At 45.8% G+C, this 22,298-nt stretch overlaps 1 protein-coding gene across 10 annotated transcripts in view; it reads left to right on the forward strand.

The window, feature by feature from the left end:
* Positions 1–22,298, forward strand: part of Cacna1e (calcium voltage-gated channel subunit alpha1 E) — a 476,043-nt gene that overhangs the window by 176,125 nt on the left and 277,620 nt on the right. For all 10 annotated transcript variants that reach the window (XM_057770437.1, XM_057770436.1, XM_057770443.1 and 7 more), the window contains exons 4-5: positions 12,379–12,485; positions 13,299–13,438. In XM_057770437.1, the coding sequence (XP_057626420.1) occupies positions 12,379–12,485; positions 13,299–13,438 (247 nt within the window). The remainder of the gene's footprint in view (positions 1–12,378; positions 12,486–13,298; positions 13,439–22,298) is intronic.

Below are 22,298 nucleotides of genomic sequence, written 5' to 3' on the forward strand. Positions count from 1 at the left end.
TCAGGTCTAGGAAGGTGAGCATCCAAACAGACTAGGCTCCCACAAAGCCAGTCCATGCAGTAGAATCAAAACCCAGTGCCATTGTCCTTGGCTTTTCAGTCAGTCCTCATTGTCAGCCACATTCAGAGAGTCCTGTTTGATCACATGCTCCGTCAGTCCCAGTCCAGCTGGCCTTGGTGAGCTCCCATTAGATCAGTCCCACCGTCTCCATGGGTGGACGCACCCCTCGCGGTCCTGACTTCCTTGCTCATGTTCTCCCTCCTTCTGCTCTTAATTTGGACCTTGGGAGCTCAGTCCAGTGCTCCAATGTGGGTCTCTGTCTCTATCTCCATCCATTGCCGGATGAAGGTTCTATGGTGATATGCAAGATATTCATCAGTGTGGCTATGTGATAAGGCCAGTTCAGGCACCCTCTCCTCTGCTGCCCAAGGAACAATCTGGGAACATCTCCTTGGAACCAGTCTAGAGTCAAATCTCTTGCCAACCCTAAAATGGCTCCCTTAATTAAGATATCTACTTCCCTGCTTCCATATCCACCCTTCCTCCATCTCAACCATCCCATTCCCCTACGCTCTCCCCATCCTCCCCTTCTCCCTTCTCTCTCCCCATCTCCCCTTACCCCCTCCCCACCCCTGTGCTCCCAACTTTTGCCTGGCAATCTTGTCTATTTCCAATATCCAGGAGGATAACTATATGTTTTTCTTTGGGTTCACCTTATTTAGCTTCTCTAGGATCACGAATTATAGGCTTAATGTCCTTTGTTTATGACCAGAATCCACTTATGAGTGAGTACATACCATATTCATCTTTTTGGGTCTGGGTTATCTCACTCAGTAAAGTGTTTTCCATTTCCATCCATTTGTATGCAAAATTCAAGATGTCATTGTTTTTTACCACTGAGTAAAACTCTAAAGTGTATATATTCCACACTTTCTTTATCCATTCTTCTATTGAGGGGCACCTAGGTTGTTTCCAGGTTCTGGCTATTACAGATAGTGCTGCTATGAACATAGTTGAACAAATGCTTTTGTAGTATGATTGGGCATCTCTTGGGTATATTCCGAAGAGTGGAATTGCTGGGTCCTGAGGTAGGTTGACTCCCAGTTTCCTGAGAAACCGCCACACTGCTTTCCAAAGTGGATAGTCCATTCAAGCTGCAACATTAGGGTATTTGTGTTTGATTGCTCTGATGAAGGCCCTCAAGACTTTTCAGGGCTTGAAGCTGACAATTCAGGAAGGTTCTAGAACAGTCTTATTATTCGAGTCTTTGTATTTGTGTCCATAGATGAATGCACTGGAGTGGTTAGAACTCTGTAGTTATGTTCAGCTGATCCTCTTTTGCCTTTGAGATCTTAGTTTCTGTAATTGTCAATGAATATGGTTTGAGGATGTTACTAGCTGTCATGATCTCTAGCATTGAAACCAGGCGTATTCCCTTAACTACACATTAGCATCAGTCTGGAAACATCTAGAAGTGCTGATGCTTCAACAATAGCCAAGACATGTTAGAATTTCTGAAGGTGGGATACTGTATGTTTAACTTTAAAAGCTTTACTAGTGATTTTACAGTTCGATTGAGGCAGAGATCCACTTATCTTCTAGACTGAGAGATGGGTCTCTTACCTAACCTGTTTAGCCAGTTCCCCTCCTCCACTCATTCTCCCTCCCTTCCTCTCTCCCACCCTGTTTTGTGAGCTACACCTTTGCTCTGTAGTTCCAACTGATCCTCCTGCCTCAGCCTCGAGGGAATGCAGGTTTCAGCGTGTACCTACCAGGTTCAGCTGCTCCTGCTTCTCGGATGTATTTTGATCATGGATGGCTTCCTCTCACTTTCCTTGAAGGCTGTTGTGAAAGAGTTGGAGCCCCCTGGGCACTCTGGAATTCAGCCTAAAATAATAATCAATTCTAAGGGGCATTGTGTTGGCAAAACCTTTCATTTATGTCTTTTCCAGGCAAACCTCCAGTTTCTCCAGATTTCCCGGGTCTAGATCTGAAGCTGAGGGACAGAGCTATGCTCACCCAGCAGATCCTTGAGTCTCTGACTGAAGAATTCTCAACCTTGATTCCTTTTAGTTAAATAACCTCTGTGTATATGAAGATTGTCTTAGCACAATGCCCATCAAATAGAGGAATTCTGAACATTCTTAGAAATCTCCCAGAAACATGAATCTTATAATAAGTTTTATGCTGGGGCTGGCTTCTTTGTGTTCTTGAGTGTCTTTTATGGTGCATCCTGTTCTACAATCTCTGATGTAGCTCAAAATTGGTCACAGGGAGAATATTTACAGTCTAGCATTTGCAAATGCTATAGATGAGGACTTTCTCTGATGGCTTTTATTAGCATACATTTCATTTATCTCTTAACAAAATTGTTGACAGAGATTTCTGTCCTGCCTGGTCCACAGCCATTCAGTTCTAAAGAAACACACAGAGGTCTACAGTAATTATAAACTGGTTGGCCTATTAGCTCAGGCTTATTAACTCTTATAACTTACATTAACCCATAATTCTTGTCTGTGTTAACCATGTGGCTTGGTACCTTTATCAGTGAGGAGTTCTCATCTTGCTTCCTCTTTGACTGGGTAATGCAGACTGACCTTTCCTCTTCTCAGAATTCTCCTTTTCTCTTCACCCCACCTATACTTCCTGCCTGGTTACTGGCCAATCAGCATTTTATTGAAACAATACCAGTAACAAATCTTTACAGGGTATAAGACTATTGTCTCACAGCGCAAAATGACCCATTTTCTTATGGACAGTAGCAGGTCTCTCTATTCCCTCAGATCTTTTGGAAGAAAGGGTGTCTTACTCTCTGGAATAACTTAAAAATCATGAACCCTTTATTCCAAGGTGGCCTTTGGATGCTTGAAAGCAGCTGGGTTGCCTCTCAAGACTTCCCTTTGCAAGCTCGCATTAGTCCCTCAGTCCTTTCTCATCTGCTTTCCAGGATGAGTAGTGTCTTTAACATGGATACAGTTGCAGAGCTTCCAAAGGAAAACAAAATTCTCCTAGTAACCATGTATGATGTTTTTAACAAAAAGTTCTGCATTTTATTCATAGGTCCTCAGCACCGTTTGATGCCTGTAATAAGTGATGCTATTGAGTAGGGTATGGTTTGGGGTGTGGCTGTTCACTGTAGCTCATGGTCTTTTTTTTTCCCCTCAAGCACAGCTTGCTGCTAGAACTCTTGATGGACCCAAATTTGTCAGAGTCTCATCAAAACACTAGTTCTGGTTTCCGAAACAGATAATTTCCCCACTGCTGTTTTGTTTTCTATCAGAGGCTTTTAGTGTACGCCTTATCATTCAGCTATTTGTCTCTTGAGCACCGCAACTGTGTGGGGAATGACAGCTGTTTTAAGTCCAAGATCCCGTCAGACAGGTAACAAGTGAATTTGTTAAGACTCCTGCAGGTGACTGGCACTGAAATGGGCATGAGCAGCAGGAGTGGGGAGGGCAGAGCTGTCTTAGTTTTCAGAAATGCATCTTCCCACTCAGTGGCAGTCACAGGTTGCAAATGGGTCTGGAACTGACTTATGCTTATTATCCATCCCTTTGTCTCTCCAAAGTAGGGAGGATGTGGCCTTCCATTCACTGGATTTATGTAGGGGTCAGGGTCTTGAGAGTCAGACAGAGTCCTTTGATTTGGAAGCCATGAAGGATAAGACATGGCTTCACAGCTAACAATGAGAGAGTAATGTTAAGGATCATTCATCTTGAACAACAGTCCATTGACCTCTGAAGTAGCACTAGATGGTTCCTATGGGCAGAAAGCCCTCTGAGGGTTCTTCTCGGTGTTGCTTGTTGCTCATTCATTAGGTTTGAGGTCTTTAGGAGCAGTTATAATGGCATTGCCATCTCTTGACAGGGGAAGGGTGGGTTGAAAGAGAGGTGCATGAGTGTTCAGGGTTGCCTGTCAGATGGTGAATTGGAAAAGAAGCAGTTGTCATGGTGATGGCAGGTTGCATCCCACCACCATGGAAACCAAACCTAAAAAACCGATGTTAAGGCTGAAAGTCACATGATGTATTTTGTTTTGTGTCATTTTTTTTTTTAAAGAAAAGGGGTTGGATTTTTATCAATTTGATTTTTTAAAAGAGAAGATTGGAAGGTAAGGAAAACTATGCCGAGGAAAGCAATGAGATCATGAAACAGGACAACGTAGAACACCAAGGGGCTTCCTTCTCACATTTCTGTTTGCTTACAATTCAGTTTTCCTGCCACGGTGGGAGAGGAAGGGGACTATTCTGTGGAGTTACGTGCTTTCTGTCAGAGCTGTGCACTGGTAATTCATGCAGAGAAGCACAGAGTGTTAGCTCTCCTGTCCCATGAGGGACCATGTGGGGCAACCTGAATGAATCTGCTCAGGACAGAGACATAACCCAAAAGCAAGGTTTGAGGAAGACTGTAGAAATGGAGCCAAGCATACGGCTTATTCTAGAACTGACTTCTGCTTATTATCCATCCCTTTGTCTCCCCAAACTAGGAAGGATGTGATCTTCCTTTCAGTGGTCCATACTCTGGTGCACCTTGCTATCTCTTACTATCTTGTGACATCTGTAGTTTGGGGTTGGTGGATGTTAGTGCCTTGCTTAGTTGATCCATTCTAGAAGTTTCTCTGTTAGTCACAAGGTCTGGAAACAATCCAGGATAAATTTATACTTAGGCTGTAGACTCACAACATTCCAACCTCCCCACAACCACTGAAGTTCTGATTCGTTGATTAGCCATGCAAAAGGATCAGTATAAGGAACAGTTTTGGTCTGTTTTCCACCCTTCCTTTGGGCTGTTCCATCTCGCCATGCTCGGCAGAGGAATGACTGCTCAGAAGTTCAAATGGAGCCTCCAGTCCTAAGCTTTCACACCAGAGTCGACCTCTTACCCTAGGCCCTCTCGTCTCACAGGCAGGAGCAACTCGCTGTGTGACCTTAGAAAGCCTTATTGAGGTCTCCCACTTTCCCCATCTTTCACTTGCACCGTGACTGGGAAAAAAAGTGGTGAGATCACCCGCCCCATGAAGGCAGCTGACCCCAGGCCTGCTTCAACAGGTGTGAATTCCTCTTTCAGATGGAAGGGCTGAAAGCTTGCTTTCATGGCATGTGGAGACAGGCTAGACAGTCAAGAGTCCTACAGGGACTTTTGTCTGGGGAAGGGTGAGGATGATCGGGACAGGTGGAAACACACTCTGTTTATGCGATGGCCACAGTGACGGCTGTGTCTGTGGTTTAGGCACAGGTCCTGCCTCTTCACTATTATTCATCCCTACAGGACAGATGGGTCTTTCTCTGCGGCCTCAGGCAAAGTGGATGTGAGCTCACTTGAATGATCTCACTGTATCTCCAACAGGGTCTGTAGGAGTTGGAGCCGGATTTCTGTGGTCGTTGAACCCCTCCTGTTCTTAGCTCTAGCCTTGGGTGTGATTAATGTCCCTTCTAATCACTGGGAGAGATTGCATCAGAGCCATCAGCTTCATAAATCCTCCTCTGGGGACTGCTATTTGGAAGAGCTCTCCATATTCCCAGGAGGTCCTAGGCCAAATGTCTTTGCCTTCTTCCCGGAGGCCCATTACCATAATTCTCTTTTAAATTTTTTACTGGGGTAGATGTCTTTGGTGTCAGATCATAGCTGCAGCCAGCCAGCTCCCTTCTGGAGGTTGTGACCACAAACAGATGCTTCCCCCAAAGCCTTGAACCACAGAGGACACTTAAGAAGAGATTTAGTAGGATTGTAAAAGTGACTGGGATTTGTTTAGGGGCTTTGTGTTCCTATGCCATTAGGGTCTTTGTGTTCCTGTGCCATTTCAGGTTGCTGGTCCTTTTTGTCTTTCTAGTTTCTTCTATGGAAGTGGAAGGTGGTGGCCTTCCCTCCTGTGAGTGCTATGTTGGGTCAGCTTTTGCAGTGAGAGCCTTGATTCTTGTTCCTCACTGCCAACTTTCATTTCCTCCATTGCTCTCTAGGTCCAAGACAAGATTCTGAATTTTTTTTTTTTTTTGGTCACATAAATATCTTGAAGAGCTGTCATTTACAATTTATTATGTGTTTACAGTGTCTCTTTGTATGGAGCTTCTGACAGAATCACAGAACGAACAGGCACTTTACCAGCTCCTGCCCTTGAGTCGATGATTACATATTATTACATTTATGTCCAGCTGAGGAGGAGTGGGCATGTGCAAGGAAAGACATGGAAACCATTGTCTGAGACTTTCACATTTCTTTACACCACACATCTCTAAACAAGGAGGCTGAAGGGAAAATAGGATTCAGACCTTCTTGCAGGCAATTGTCCTGGGTCTGAGGCTAGCGGTAGGGATGGCTAATGGAGGTCGAGACCTATCTCCTGGGAGACAGTGAGTATTTGTAGAGCATCTCCAGAGTTCTGGCGAGTGCCAGAGTGGCCACGTTCTTGTCCCCACAGACTATTTTCTCCATTAGGCTTGGAACTCGAAAAGAACATAGTGTTATGTCAACCTGACTGTCCCTGGTGTCCCTCAGATCATATTCATTCGCCTTATACATGGTGACAGAGGGTCTGGGAGGGGACAGCTGAGAGCGGAGGGGTCTCAGAACACCTGGCCGTCATAGGAGGGCGTATTTCCCTAAGATCCCCTACATTTGCTGCCTGCATCCTAGGTGTTTCCCGGGCCCATGTCTGTAGGTGTGATGCTGAGATGTTGGCTTGGATCGGGGTAGCACTGCTTGCAGGGCCGTGCGAGGCGCAAGCTCACACCGGGTCCCTAGGGTTCTGTGGGCCAACAGAGCAGCCCCACAGCAGCCCTGCGTCCACCCTCTCGCTTGCCCCAGCTTTCTCTACTAAAGAAGGAGCTAAACAAATGGCAGGTGTGCAGGCCGAGCCACGCTGCTCAAATTAGCTGTGTTGCTAAGGAAACCAGTCAACTGGTTGAAGGAAGGAGCATTGGGTAAAAGGGATAAATCAATAAGCGAACCTATTTTTATCATTTCCCTAATGATTGTCTTGAAGCTGCTAGACAGGGAAGGGGAAGAGAGAGCTGTGGCGACACCAGTCCTCATTAGCGGCTTGGAGGGAGTGAGGAGCGAAGGGGTGTTTGGGAAGGGCGCCAGGAAAGTTTATCAAGTAAGACCCCTAGCGAGCAGACAGTGCAGTGGAGGGGCGGCTTCTTTGCAGGCTGGAAGCTCTTTTCTGGTCATTTCCTTCTTTGGCTTGGTCTGGGCCTTTGTTCTCCCGCATTTGATCTTCCAAGGCTCTTGCCTAGCCTTCCCCGATCCTCATCTTTATACTCAGGTTGATGTGGACTTGGGTACGGGTTGGATTTTTCTCCCCTGGAATACATAATAGCTATTATTGATTTTATGATTATAAGTTAATATATGCTCATTATAACAGTCAGACAATGGATAAAGGAGTGAAGAAAAAAGTGAAAATAACCCTATTACTCAGAGAAAACTCATTATCCTCCTAGCAAAGCAGGACCCTCCCTCCCCCCACCTCCCTCTCCTTTTGTAACATTAAAGAGAATGTCTGTGCGTGCTGACTCCCTTTCTTTTTCTTTTTTGATAGATAATGTATGCCCACAGCACACAGTACAAAAGTCCAGATGGGAGTACTGTGGAGAGAGGATATGGAACTTTTTATATATAGATAATGATATTGCAGGCTCTGGTGTCCCTATGCTATCCATGTATTGATTAGTCAGTTATTAATTAAATAGCGATCATTACATACCCACTATTTCCAAACACAGTGTAGGCCACCGGGTACAGGCCTGTGTGTGACAGGCAAAGCCTCTGCCCTCGATCTCCCAAGCCTTTCTGCTTCATTGGCTTCATTTGTTTCGAGTCTTAGAATACAGTCTAGACTCCATGGTGGACATTCTCCAAACTATGCTTCATGCCAAGCCCAGAGCATAATGGGAGCCACTGAATTCCTAGGCAGAATGAGAGTTCTGTGCAGACATACTTGCACGCCATCACTGACTGTGACAGCCATGAAGGGGGCTGCTCCTTGCTCCCCTGGTGACATGTAGCTCCCTTTCATCTCTCCAAGTCATGTCTTTTGCCTTGCCTGGGAGGCGCATGAGTTGAAACTGCGGGCTGTTATCTGCAGTTCAGGGTCTTCTCTTGGAGATGAACCAGAACCTTTGCTATTGGGCTTGGCGTCTGCTGGCAAGAGGAAAGGAGTCACCGTGCAGAGATGGGGGTGCACGAGGTCCTGCACTGAGCAGAGGGAGGGAAAGCCTGCTTGCACTTCCTTCTCCACTGAACATTGATTGAGCTCCTGCTCTGTACCAGAATCTCTGCTGAGCCCAGCCTACAGAGAGTTAAATGAAGCACCTGCTTTCAAGATAGAGCTTCTAGGAGGAGATAAATAGAAGATACAAAAAAAAAAATGAGCAATGCAAAGAAAATGAGGCATAAGGGAAAATGTCACCAGGGGAAGTTTTAGCATGTGCTCAGAATAGAGAAAAAAAGATCACCCCAAGTGGTGGTGGACATCAATGGACGTCAGTGTCTGTTCTTCTGTTCTTTATATTTTCTTCAAGAAGAGAAGTAGAAAAGAAGCTAGAGAAAAGAGATGTAACCCAGTGGCTGGGACCCTGCCCCCACCCTGTATGCCATCCTGCTTGCGTCCCCGCAATTTTCTGGTGCCTCGCCTTTCTCTCAATTAACCCCCAGAAACCTCCAGAAGCTTCACACCTTTGCCTCCCTTGACCCGTACCAGTCTCATGTCATATTCTTTATCCTTCCAGCTGAGTTCCTAGTGAGGTTCAAGTCTGGAAGACCTAGAGAGGCAGCCCTCTCCGGGTTGTACACATTTGAACAGTTCCTGGCAATATAAGACAAACTAGCTGCACACAGCTGCTCTGAATGGGGCTTTTGACAGCTGACAGTAGGCAGACGATTTGGCTGGGGGAGGAAGTAGGTTTATGATTGCTTTTGAGGTTTCTTCATTTCCCCCAGCACCTATGAATTCCCAGATTCCCACCTGTACTGGCTGGTTTTATGTTAAAATGTCACAGCTAAAGTCACCTAAGTGGAGGGAGCCTCAAAACAAAGCCTCCACAAGACCAGGCTGTAGACAAGCCTGTAGGGCATTTTCTTCATTAGTGATTCACGGGGAAGGGTCAGCCCATTGTGGGTGGTGCCATCCTTGGCCTGGAGGTTCTGGGTCTATAAGAAAGCAGGCCGAGCAAGCCATGGTTAGCAAGCCAGTAAGCAGCTCTTTTCCATGGCCTCTGCGTCAGCTCCTGCCTCTAAGATCCTGCCCTGTCCGAGTTCCTGTCCCGACTCCCTTCAGTGGTGGACTATGCCATGGGTAAGCGGAATAAACCCTTTCCTTCCCTACTTGCTTTTGTTCTGGGCGTTTTATCTCAGCAACTGAAGCCCCAACTAAGATACCACCTTTTGATTCTAGTATTTGGGGCTGTGGATAGCACCAGGCTTTGAGACTACACGACTTAACCAGTCATAGACAATTTTACTTATCAGCCTCTGAGGTCAAGAGTCATTCTTCTGTAATGTCGTGACATGCCCGTACCTTTTCCAGGCTGGTCTTGTGTCTCTAACAAGCATCAAATATCTGATCTGGACAGTGAAACTTAAAGGCAGGCCCTAGCAAGGAAGTGCAGATGGAGTCTGCCTGGCTGAGGAGAGGCAGGTGTGAAAGTGAGAGTGATTAGTGGGGTCAGCGTTCTAAGTGGGGATCGGCGGGAGAACGCCCCGAGAACCGTGTACCTGCTGAGCTGTCCTAGCAGCCTGGCTTGATAGCTCCAGCACTTTCAGCTGTTGGTTTTCCTTCCCAGCCTTCCAGTGGAAGAATGCACAATTCCCCCCGCCCTCCAGACCATTCCAGACCCAGTGGATCCACAAGAGGCAGAGATTTATACAGCTTGGGTGAGAAAGTGATCTTTCCTAGGGAGCTCTTGGGTCCACGGAGGTCTGAGTAGGTCTCAGAGTTTGCACAGGGCACTTCTAACCATGGGCAATAGCCAGGTGAGCCCAGTGGTTTTGTGAACAACTTTATTAATAGCATTGGTGTGTGTGTGTGTTCCATGGAAGAGACAGTGAATATATCACTCAACTCAGAGATACCAGCCCCTCAACATGTGGTGGTCAGTGAGACCTGCTGTTTTTCATCAGGGTTCCTAACAATGTTCCGGTGAGCGCCATTCCCAAGAGTTGCTCTGAACAAAGGATTGCTTTGGGGAAGCAAGTTTGGAGTGTGCTGTGTCCCGCTCCCCACCCCACTGTGTGTGCAGTCACACACTGTGTACAGTAGCATTAAAGGCTCCAAGCCGTCCTGCTGGGAAGGAACCTACTTAACTTTACTTAACCCAGGCTTCCCTCGTTTATTTGATTGCAAGTTTCTGTACCACGAGTATTTTGTGACCTACATTGTAGAAACAGCACCCCAGATGCCCTCAGCTTCTGTAGCCGTTCATCAATGCTGTGTTGGCACGCTGTCGGTTTCCTTTCTGGACCGATTTCCTAGGCAAGGTCAGAAATTCCTCAACCACCACTTTTGCCTCACTGTCGTCTGATTGGTCTGGGAATTCCAGGCACCAGCACCAGGCCCAGGATAGCTTGGCCTGCTCTAGAGTCTTGTGGGATACCGGACCCTGTGTTAGTCCTTTGTTACTCTATATACAAGGCTCTAGGTAGGGTCAGCTATGTGACAGAAGTGCTCTCCTTCTGATCCTTGTGCTCTGGTGGCCTGGCCAGGGTTTGCTGGGTGGACACTTGTCCTAAGACAGCAGGTGTGGTGTGCAAGCTAGTGTGCCTGCAGCATGTTTGGCTCTCAGAGGTTGCCCTTAAATTCCAGACTTTGAAGCAGACAGGACGCCTCGTAGTACCAATGGAGCCATGCAATGGCTCCCCTCCAGCCGTGAGGGCTTCAGAAAGCGCCATAGAATCTGGGGCAGGAGTCCATCCAACGAGGCCCATCCATTTTCCAGATCAGGCGGCGGAACATGAGGAAGCAGAGAATCTCGGGGTTGGGGGTGCTGTGTGAGAACTGGAGATGTGTGGGAAGGAAGACTGCCAGCTGTGGGAGAATGCCTGTGACTCAGGGGTGCATGGAAACGGGGGAGAGATGGTACTAGGGAGAGATGGTACTACCGAATGTGGTGGACTAGAAGATTCACCTTCTCTCTAGCCTCCTGTGCCAGCCCCACAACCAGAGCAACTGGTGGGCACACATGGCCTTTACCTGCAGGATGCTCTGGTCTCTGCCCCTCCCCAGAGGTCACTGGTGCTCATTTGATGGGATGGAATGAGAGGCATGGGGGTGGGGACTTCTTTATGATCTGGCTGCCTTCTGTATAGGAAAGAGGTGTTTCGGTCCTGTGTCTTACTCTGTGCGTTGACAGGAGAATGGTCTCCATCCTCTCCTCCTTGTCAGATAAACTGTCCTTCTCTCCAGCTCGAGCTGTGGAATTTGCCAGAGAATAGGTTGAACTGCAAGGCTAGTGACACATCTGGCTTGCGTTTGTCATAGCGGTAATTACAGAATGAAATCCCAATGTGCAGGATGACTGGGCCCTGGGAGGGAGCCCGTGTTTCCCTTTTCTAGCCATCGCCCCGCCTCCCCTGAGCTTGCAAAGTCTTTCTGCAGGAGTCAGGGTGCCTGCTTTCAGTCATGTTTTTCAAAGAGGTGCAGAGAACACCTCACCTGTCTACAGAAAAACAGCAGGGAAAAGCTTGTATGTTTACTCAGTGGATTCGCAGTTTGGTTCATGCTATGCCCTTCTGATCCCTATAAATGCAGAGGCTTGGGAGACAATGCGGTGAGACCAAGCGCTTCTCCTGACTCCAGGATGTGCTTTCTGTGTCAGATATTAAAACAGAAGGGGGCTCACATGGGATGGGGAATGGTTTCCTCTCCAGGGTTTCTTCTTTCCCTCGGTTGATCGGAGGCTCTGGAGAGAGGGGTGATTCTAGACATGATTCTGAGAGGGCGACAGGCAGCCACATCCGGGTCTTTTTTGAGGCTAAAGCTGGTTCTTCTGCCTAGGCACCTGAAGCATGGGAAGAGCAGGATCCTGTTATAGGGTTCCTCTTGCTTTTTCCTTCTTTCCCATCGATTTGAAGCCCTGGTTAGTTACTGGATTTATATTTTATTTCATTCATCATTTGGGGGATTGGACATATGACCAACTCTATTATTTACCACCTGCTTCCTTTCCTTGGAGAAAATGCTTTGTTTTCACAGACCAGCCCTAAATGATAATGCCTCTTATAGTAAAGGCCATGAGGTGTGCTGCCCGCCGGCTTGCTTGCTAGTATAAATCATTCAGACTGCAAAGACCAATGGGAAGGAAGAAGTTTGTGTGTTTATGTATGTGGCCATCTTGAAGGCTATATCTTCTCTTACATAAACTTGATCCTTAACTCCTCTTTTTCACGCCATTTGAGTACATGATCCTGGCCACCATCATTGCCAACTGCATCGTCTTGGCCCTGGAGCAGCATCTTCCTGAGGATGACAAGACCCCAATGTCCCGAAGGCTGGTATGTACTAGCTTCCTTCTCTCTTTCTCCCCCTGGTCCCCTGGCTCCACCCCACTTTCCACACTTTAATTTTCACACAGCTCTGCGAAGACTGTTCTTTACCAAGGGACAGTTAACAAGCAACCCCATTGGGACTCACGAGGAAGAGGGCATTGCAAATACTTGTGTGTGCTCACATGGTAGTCTGTCAAGAAGAAGGGGCAGGCAGGAGGACCATTGCTTCATGCCTCTTTCCTAAGGGACTGTTGAAGTGAGAAGGAAGAGAGAGGGTCACAGAGAAGGGAGGAAGATGCTGAAGGCTGAATGTGTTGGTGTGGTAAACTTGCTAAATGCCGGCATCCTTCTCCTAAAGGAACGAGTCACACATCTCATGTATTCCTCCAGAGGAGAGCACACAAGTTATTTGAAGTCCAAACACATGGGCAAGTGGCCAGTCTAATGACCCAGGCATGAGAACTCTGAAGTTCCCAGCTAGTGTACAGACCTAATAATGGAGAAATAAAGAAATAAACTCTTACACAACACTATGCCAGTGGGGACCTTCAGGAGAAAAATGTCTAGTCCCTAGGTGGAATACATCTGTCCATTTTTACATCCATTTCCCTAGTGTGTGTGTGTGTGTATGTATGTATGTGTATGTATGTGTGTGTGTATTCCATGCACTTTCAGGTCATCTGGACCTTCAGTAACCTAAGCTGTACCTGTACATAGGGCTGTCCATCATGGGTGCACAGGAGATAGTCAAGATGTGCCTTTGCCTCTATCTGATAAGGAACAATCCTTTTATCGTTTCTCTGTTCTTCATCTTCACAGGAAAAGACAGAACCATATTTCATTGGGATCTTCTGCTTTGAAGCTGGGATCAAAATCGTGGCTCTAGGTTTCATCTTCCATAAGGGTTCATACCTCCGCAATGGCTGGAATGTCATGGACTTCATCGTGGTCCTCAGTGGGTGAGTCTCCTTCCTTCTTGCTCTTCTGTGTATGTGCCTGTGTGCATGCATGCATGTGTGTGTGTGTGTGTGTGTGTGTTGGGAGGCTCATGGTGACATGAAGTAGCCAGTAGAAGAAATACAGAGCAGGCAGAGATCATGATATAAAGCATAAGCTAAAGAAAACGATCAAGGATAAGAGTCTCCATGTAGCTGTGCCATAAAGAACCCATTTTTGGAGTTTCTGCATACATATGGCATTAGGCAGGGACATGGGACTCTAAGGAATGCTTCTGGTTTTCCGTTGTGGTCTTGCTAAATTTCTCAATACCCAGTTTTCCTAAAAGGAGCCTCTTCACTGAAGCAAGTGGCTTGTTCTGGTCTGGAGAAGGGGTCATCCCAAGATATCAATCAACAGATGCAGCAAAAACATCCAGTTTCTTTGGGCGATTAGAGAAGACTGCAATTATGTTTTCTGAACTAAAATAAAATTAACACACTGAGAACAGACTAAAATGATTCATAGATTTATTAATGACATAAAATTGAATTACATCAAAATGCTTGATAAGTCATTCCTTAGAATTTAATATAGTGTATATTGGGGCTGACCCCAGTGTCATAGGCATATATAGGATGGTGACCCATGAAGGTGGATGTTTGCCATATCACTCATTTGGGTATGAACATAGTATGAGGTTGGGTGGATCCAACACTGTAGGCAGCAAATGTGATGGACTTTATAGCATTGGGAATGTTGATAATATTGTACAGGTTCTGTGGCTTGTGAGTCTTTGAGTCCATTGGTGCTTGCAGGTGGAAGGGACAAACCTGTGTAGGTATGATATCAAGTGTTTGGTACAGAAATTTCCTGACTTAGCTGCCTAGCTTGCTTAGCAGAGCTTCACAGGTCATTGAAGAGAGGGACTATGTAGCCACCATTATGATGAACGAGTGTGAGGAAAAAACTAAATTTGTCGGGAGTTGTTGGGTAAGGGTAAAGTTTGAGAAGGTGAGCTTGGGAGCCATGTATCTCCCCACTGTCTTGTGATATAGACCCAGTATTCACATTTTTTGTTTTTAGGCCAATTGTGATTGAGCAAAAGAGAAGTAGGTGAAGCTCTAATGGTTTAGAGTATAGTTTATAAGCAGTCAGTCTCAGTATAGGTAATGGATGAATAGGACTGATTGTTCATGTTGAAAAAGTATCTGCTGCCTAACAGAAGGATTTTCTGTAGGTCATTTTTCAAAAAAAATATTCTAATGATGCATTTTAAATATGACTTAGTATACATAGTACCACAGGAGTATATTGTCATAAAAAATGTAGCACATCTGAACAGTGTTTTAAATGTCTCTAAAATCAATAATATAAACTATATTAGAATAATTCTAGGTGAGAACTTAAATCATGCTATAATTCCATTTGAAATAAAAGTGTTGTTGGTGTTGCTGCTGCTGGTTGTGGTGGTGTGTGTGTGTGTGTGTGTGTGTGTATTTTTCCTGTTCAATGTTCTATGCACTGCAAACCTTTGAAATTTCTGGTCTAAGCCACTCATTTTCATTTTAAACTGTCACATACTGATTTTTAAAAATACAGAAATATCAAAAGAGAAAGAGAAAATTTGTTCACTGATTAAGAGCAATTTCTGATTTTTTATGGCATCTTCTCCCAGCTTTTTTGAAGGCTAAGAAATCTTTCTTTCAAATGTCTGTAATTTTGTTGCCTTTCTCAATATATGATGAGAATATCACACATTCTTCCATACTTCCCTGAAATTTGGTGGTTACTGAACAGCACTTTGTTAAGTGGATGTACACAGTTTGCTTCTTGTTTCTGCTCGTTATTTGACACTTAGATTGTTTTCTGGGTTTTGCTATAATAATTTTTAAAGATGCTCTAACATACATCTTTTGGATGTCACACTTTACTAGACATTTTGACAGGTTGAAGTGCAGTCAGTTCTTTGTATCTTTGGCTTCCGAGCAGATTCAGTGAAGCGTGGATAGGAAATATTTAGGGAAAATGCATCTGTACTGAGCACAAAAGGACTTTTTATCCTTATCACCATTCCCTAGGCAGTGTAGAATAACTAATATTTACATAGCATTTATGCTGCAGGGTCTTGTAGAGATGATTTAAAGCACCCAGGAAGGAAGATGTGCATGCATACATTATATGTTAAAACATGACATCTTATGTAATGTATGTGAGCGTGTGTAAATTTTGATATTCAGTCTCATAACCAGTCTTCTCCAGGTACTACAAGACAACTGTACTTTACAGGGGAATCTGGTGGTGCTGGTGATAGATGTGGGGTCTGTGATGGGTGTACAGAGGGGAAAGATCCTCACCATTTGACCAGCCAAGGGAAGATTCATAGGGGCTTTAATAGGGCTGGCTGTCACATGGTTGAAGGAGCAGATTTATGGGAATCAGAGGGTACTCTTGTTGTTACAGCCAAGAAGCCCTCAATTTCTCACCTGCATGTCCAGGGAATGCTAGAACTTCACAAGTCAACTGTCCTGTCTAAGCCGTCTGCTCAGCTCTCTGTGACTCCTCAGACTCTGATGGGCTCTCTAGGTGACCTTGAGAAGCTGCTACTTTCTAGTTGACTCAACAAGACTTTGCTCCTGATCCCATCCTAACATCGACCCGACATGTGGGAGGTTTTTTTCAGTTTACATGTCGATGGCTTCCAGGCAATGGGTTCACTGTGCACGTGACTGCGGAAGGATAGGGTTCTGACCCACTGCAGTGGAACTGTCTTACATCTGCACGTTTGTCTACTGCCTTGCTTTGCTGCTAAGAGGCATACCGTATCTGAAGCCAGCTCATGTTTAGAATCCTGCCACGACAGAGCTCGATGGAACTTTCTTCTCTCTCTCTTACTGGTGTGTTAAACTACCAGGCACTTTACAATTTGGGGGTTTTAATCAGTTAAAGGTGTTGCAGTACTAACTAGTGAGGCAGGTAGAATAGCCCTCAGGGATGAGTTATCAGTGCCCAGGGACGGTAAGCCCATAGTTCACTGTCACCTGCTCTCTGGTGGCTGATGCTGGAGTTTAGATCATGCCTTCTGATGCAGGACTAATACCTTTTAAGCCCATTCCATGCATCCCCTCTCTTGGCCACATAACCTTCCTTTTTTCTCTCCCATCTTGACACCTGCATCCAGAGTTATCCCTGCTGACAGCTCTTCCTTCCCACCTTGTCTTCAGGTGTCACCTCACATTCCACTCTTGTGCACAGGGGGAGTGACAGTGTTGGAGCATGACACAGTGCTTCAGGGCTGACAGTGCACAGCTTCTCAGCTCTCAGTTTTGGTGGGGGATCGGGGATGGGGGAGCGGGAGGTGGGAGGGTGGGTGCGGTGGCATCCAGACAGCTGGCTCGGCATGAGCCCTGTCATCAGCAGCCTGTAGCTAAAAGACAAGTATTTAGGGGCACTGGAGTCACCATATTCTGTCTGCCACCCCTACCCTTTAGTATTCTTAGTTGAAGTTGTGCATGGCTTAGCGTCTGCTTATGTCGATTAGTTCATGCAATACCTATAAACCCATAAAAGGGGTTGTCTGAGGCCATTTTCTACTACTACAGAATATCAGACACTGAGTGTTTTCTAAGCAACCGATATTTATACCTTGTGTTTCTTGTGTCTGGAAAGTTCGAGAGCTGGCACTGGTATCTGGTGAGCCCTTCTAGCCATGTCCACACAGAGTCAAGGACATCATATGCTGAAGAAGAGAGGGAAACTAACCCCACCCATCCTTTTATCAGAAGTATGCTCCTGCTATAACTAGCCCTTTCTGGTTATATGGCCTTAATATACACTTTAAGGACGTATCCATAAGACCCAATCACTTCAGAAAGGTACCACTCCACATGTTATAATGCTGCCTAAATTTCAACAGCGGTATTTTACAGGGGACATTTAAACAATAGTAGGAGTCTTGTCCTCATCTTCCAAATGATGACACCGAGGCTCATAGAGGGCATGTGTCTAATCAGCAGACACCTATCTAGGGCGTGAGCCCACACCTTCTGCCTCTAAGTTCTGTCTTCAGCATTCTTCTTTCTCATGCCATCAATCACCTTTGCTTCCCCATGGCTCTCTAGTCATAAATCTCTGTGATTCATATTCCTCTGGTCCCCAGCAAACAGTGGCTGGAGTACAGCGGGGTAGCACATTGTCATACATGTGTTTCCAGTTCACAGCTGGGGCTAAAAGTGTGGCATAACAAGCCTCCTCTTTCCTTCTGAGACATCAGTCTATGGGCTTGGAAGATAGCGCCCTGCTCTGTGGCATAGAAAGCAGGCCAGCTCTTAGTGGAATGTTGTTTGGTACAGAAGGTCCAGCTGACTTCTTCCCTGTCTTGTCCAGTAACTTGTTTAGTAACTCATTAATTCATCTATTTGTTTATTCAGCAAGGCGGATATTGTGGACTGAGAAACACCCTAATCAGTGTATTCTCATCTCTGCTGAAGTGAACATCTATCTACTAGAACTTCAGCTCTCTCTTAAATTGGTAGCGATGCAGGAGGACCTATGTTTAAACTCGCGTCACTCCACCTGGCATGTACTAATCTTAATAGGAAGTTATTGAACTTAAATATATAGAGAATGATTGGGTGTGGTAAAAACTCAGTCACCCCTAAACCATTGGTGAGAGCGAGTCAATGGGGAGACATCTGTGCTTATGACCTGTGTTCGTCTCTTATGTTCAGCGTCTAGAATGTAGTCACTGCTCACTAAGTTCTGATGTACTAGCTGTCCCACTCTCAAAGTCTCTTGTCCTTGATAGGATACAAGAGCCAAGGGAAGTCTAGACCCAGGGAGGCAAGAGACCATCTCTCTATCTTCCCTTTGGTCTCACTCATCTGCATCTACATCCCCATCTGCCTAGCTTACACTCTTAGTGAAATGGAAGCTGAGAGTATGCACCCCAAACTAGTAAGAAATATTGGACTCTCAGCTATATCCCTCTGGGAAGTTCTTCTTGAGTGTTATGAGTAGGACCAGTGTTTCTAGAGTAGCTGGAGGCAGGCAGCAGGGAGAAAGGAGCTCTCAGTATTACATCGGTTGTCTTATAACATCACGGATACCTCTAATTTGTAAAAGTAGTACCACAGGTAAGAATTGTTAGGTTTAGTCATTCCCCAGGCCCAGCTCAGGGATAAATATGCTAAGGCTCTGAAAATTTTAATAATGGCTTTGTATCTAAATGAATGCTACATACAGTTCTCTCTCTTAATCCACATTTTAGCTTCCTACAGTTTTAGTTATCTGTGGTCAACCACAGCCTGGAAATATTAAGTGGATGATTCATAAGTATTGAATGGCCTCCCCTTCTAAGGAGGTAAGATCTCTGGCTATTCCTTACAGTCCTGCCTGGCACATGAACCAGCTCTTTGTCCAGGGTGCCCATGCTATGTATGCACACCTGCCCATAAGACAATAGCCCCTCTGTTATTAGATCCTCTTTCAAGGTACTGCAGAATGTGGGTTCCAGTGCTCCTTACTTAATAATGGCCGTAATTGCAAATGTAGTAACATTGGCAATTTTTCTAGTGTGTTGTTGGAGCTTGTGTTATAATTGTTAATTTTGTTAATCTCTTAAAACTGTCCAGACTATAAAGTAAATGTTATCGTAGGCAAGTAGGTGTGCAAGCCCAGGGGAAGGTATGTGTGGAGTGCTGGGCTACTTGTCCTTCTTCTCGCCTCCTGGAAGTTCGGGGCCAGATCCCTCACAGCTAAGGGAGGCAGTTCAATATGAAAAACGTGGAGTTTGAATCCATACTGTGTGTCTGGGTTCCTTCTCTGAGCTACACTACCCCTTGAGTTCAAAGATGCTAGTAGCTGTCCAGTGCGGCTGAAGAAGCTCCCTGCTCTCTTTATTTCCTCTGTACATGTTTTGGTTCCAGCCCAATGATGAGCTATGCTGTTCCTCTTACCCTTGAGCAATCTTTATTTTCAATTGTGCTACAGTCCTGAGGCTGTTACAGGGTTGCTCTTTGAGTTCAAAACTGCTCTCAATGGTTAGATTGTCGGTTGTCCCATTAAAAATGTCAGTTAGCTCAGCATACACTCGGGTATCACGGTGATAACCTGTGCCGTGGGCAATGGACCTGTAGTGTAAACACTGTAGTATGCATGAGTGTGTCTAAACCTTGTGCCTCTGCTAAGGTATTTGCAACCAGGCTCAGGCAGCCACTCGAGATATTGAAGAGATATTACTGAGTAATGTTCTGGGCACAGTGCGAGGTGTGGGTGGGATAGGCCAAGTATTCCTCGTCAGGACAGTGAGCCTACATGTCATAAGCATTCAGAAGAAGGGCGTCATACTTGACTCTTGAATCCAAGGGAAAGCTTCTTTAAGGAAATAAGATAAATGTCCTGTGCACAAAGGTGTCACAGGAGACCGTGCATCTGTTTCCGGCCACCCAGACCCAAATAAGCACACAGAAACTATATTAATTACAGCACCAGCACTGTTTGGCCAATAGCTTAGGTGTATTCCTAGCTAGCTCTTACATTTTACATTGACTCATTTCTATTAATCTGTGTATCACCATGAGACTGTGGCGTACCAGTAAGATTCTGGCATCTTTCTCCTTTGGTGGCTACATGGTGTCCCTTTGACTCTGCCCTCTTTCTCCCTGTATTTACATTAGTTTTCCTGCTTAGCTCTCTTCTGCCCTGCCATAGACTAAGGTAGCTTCTTTATTAACCAATGGTCCAGTGGTAATAAAACATACAGCATACAGAAGGGAATCCCAAATCACAAAGGAATGGGGCATGTCAGGCTGGCAAGGAAGAAGGGTTTTGCTGAGAAAAAATTCTGAGTGCAAATGTTTAGGGGTGGGGACACATGAGGAGACAGACAGAAAGGCATGGCTGGGAAGTGTTTGAGTGGAGTAGTGAAGAAATACTTGTGGGGAGGTCAACAAGTCTGGTCTGTTCAGGAAAGGTATACTTGAACCTGAGCAACAAGGGAGCCCTGATGACTTGAAGCTGGGGGTGGAGCCCTCCTTAGAATCCTGTTCTGGCCATGGCACAATTCTTTTAAAAACTTCTTTTACCCTGGGATCACCTCTGAGGAAAGACATGGCAAAGTGAAGGGAACCATCTCTGTATCTTCAGCTCTGACTTCAGTTTCTTCCACCTCAAGGAGAGAGGGAAGACAAAGGAAAACGTGGGAAGGGGAATGCTGCAAGAGAGTGGGGCCAGGCAGCCTGCAGCCGCAGCAGCTCCCAGCCAGCGGCACACACGGAGTGGTTTATCCCAAAGCCTGTTTGTAGGAGGATGATATCTGGAGCTAAATATACATCGATAGGTATTTTTAGAGGGTTTCTGTCAGAAGGCTGCCCTAACATATGAGTTTCCCTAGCAGCTAAAGATCGAGGAAAGCACAGTTTTCCTCTGGGAACCCTGTCTCTCTGGTGCTGAGAATATGGGGGAGGTGTTGCTCATGCAGCCCCAGGGGCCCCCAGCCCGATTCAAATCCCTGCAGTAATAGTGTGATAGCCCTGGGTATTTATATAGCAAATCATGTCAGGGAGCCTTGTGGGATTTTTTACAGACTTGTCTTGTCCTCATCCTTTAAGCTGTGGGTGGGCCAGAGCCAGAGGTGGGCCAAAGGGAGTCTAGGTAGAAGGAGGAGGCAGGGGGCTTGCAATTTTGAAAATGGGAAACTGACCTAAGTGAGGGGGGGGGGGCTTTGAGTTTCCCAGCATCAGTGAAGCAGGGGCCTAAGATTTAGGTGTCCTTGAGATTGTTGGTGGGGAGGCCTGGAAGTCCTTAGCCTCCACTGCTCTTGAGATTCTTCCTCTCAAGGGAAGCTGGGAGCTGCTTCTCTGGCAGCGCTCCACCTCCTCCCTGGCATTTTGTTCATTTCGAGCTCCACACTGGGGGAGCACTACAGCTACTGCTCCGTGCAGCATCTTCTTTGATCAGAACACTATTTCTGTGCCAGTTGTATGATGGGAGAGATACAGTTCGGATGCGGAATTTTCCTTTTTTTTTTCCTTTATTTTTAGAATGAAGAGGTCGATTCAGGGAAAGAAGTAGGCAAAGGGCGCAGTGTGCGGAGCTTAAAGATGGGATTCTGTACATTCAGGGAGGCTCCAAATGAGATCGGCAGTTAGGAAATGGCAGTTAGTTATTCATTGGTGCAGTAGGCAGATTTTTCTCATGCATGTCTTTTTTTCTTTTTCTTTCTGTTAAGATCACTGATTCACTGGACAGATATTTATTGAGCACTGACTAAATTCCAGGTGTAAGGACTTGGCGTTAGGAAATCTCTCCCCATCAAAGGCTTCTTGCTGTCCCCCTGGCAGAAGTTCAGTTGGCAGATAATGGAGCAGGGCTAGAATTAGCTGTGGTGGCTACCAAGAAGAGGAAAAGGCAGAGGGGAGTGAAGAAAACTCGGTGATACTGAGGCAGCTTGGTTTGAGGCCTTCCTTTCTGGATTTATATTCACTCAAGGTGACTTCGGGAAAGAAATTGTGGCGAAGTTCATCTTCTGTGGACCACTCTCACCCCTGTGCATTCGATTCATGTGCACAGATGCGTGAGAACGCAAAGCAGAGGTCTAAAGTACGACTTTGTTCTCTGGACTCTGAAGACAGAAGAGAAATGAAAGGGGGTATTTGCGTTTCCCTTGTGTGGATAAAATATATCCTCCTTTGGGTAGACATTGTAGCTTGTGTCTGTGCTGTAAATATAGTCTACAGTTAAGTATAAACCCACCGGTGTGAAACGTGAAGATGCAAGGCACTGTTTAATGTCAATGGAAACCAGGAAGTAGCAGATGTGCCCAAGCATAGAGTGGTTTTCCGGAGGAAGGGCGAGGTGGGAGAGCACGGATTTAAGAAGACA

This window comes from Chionomys nivalis, chromosome 5 (assembly GCF_950005125.1).
Source record: "Chionomys nivalis chromosome 5, mChiNiv1.1, whole genome shotgun sequence".
In the NCBI taxonomy this organism is placed as follows: domain Eukaryota; kingdom Metazoa; phylum Chordata; class Mammalia; order Rodentia; family Cricetidae; genus Chionomys; species Chionomys nivalis.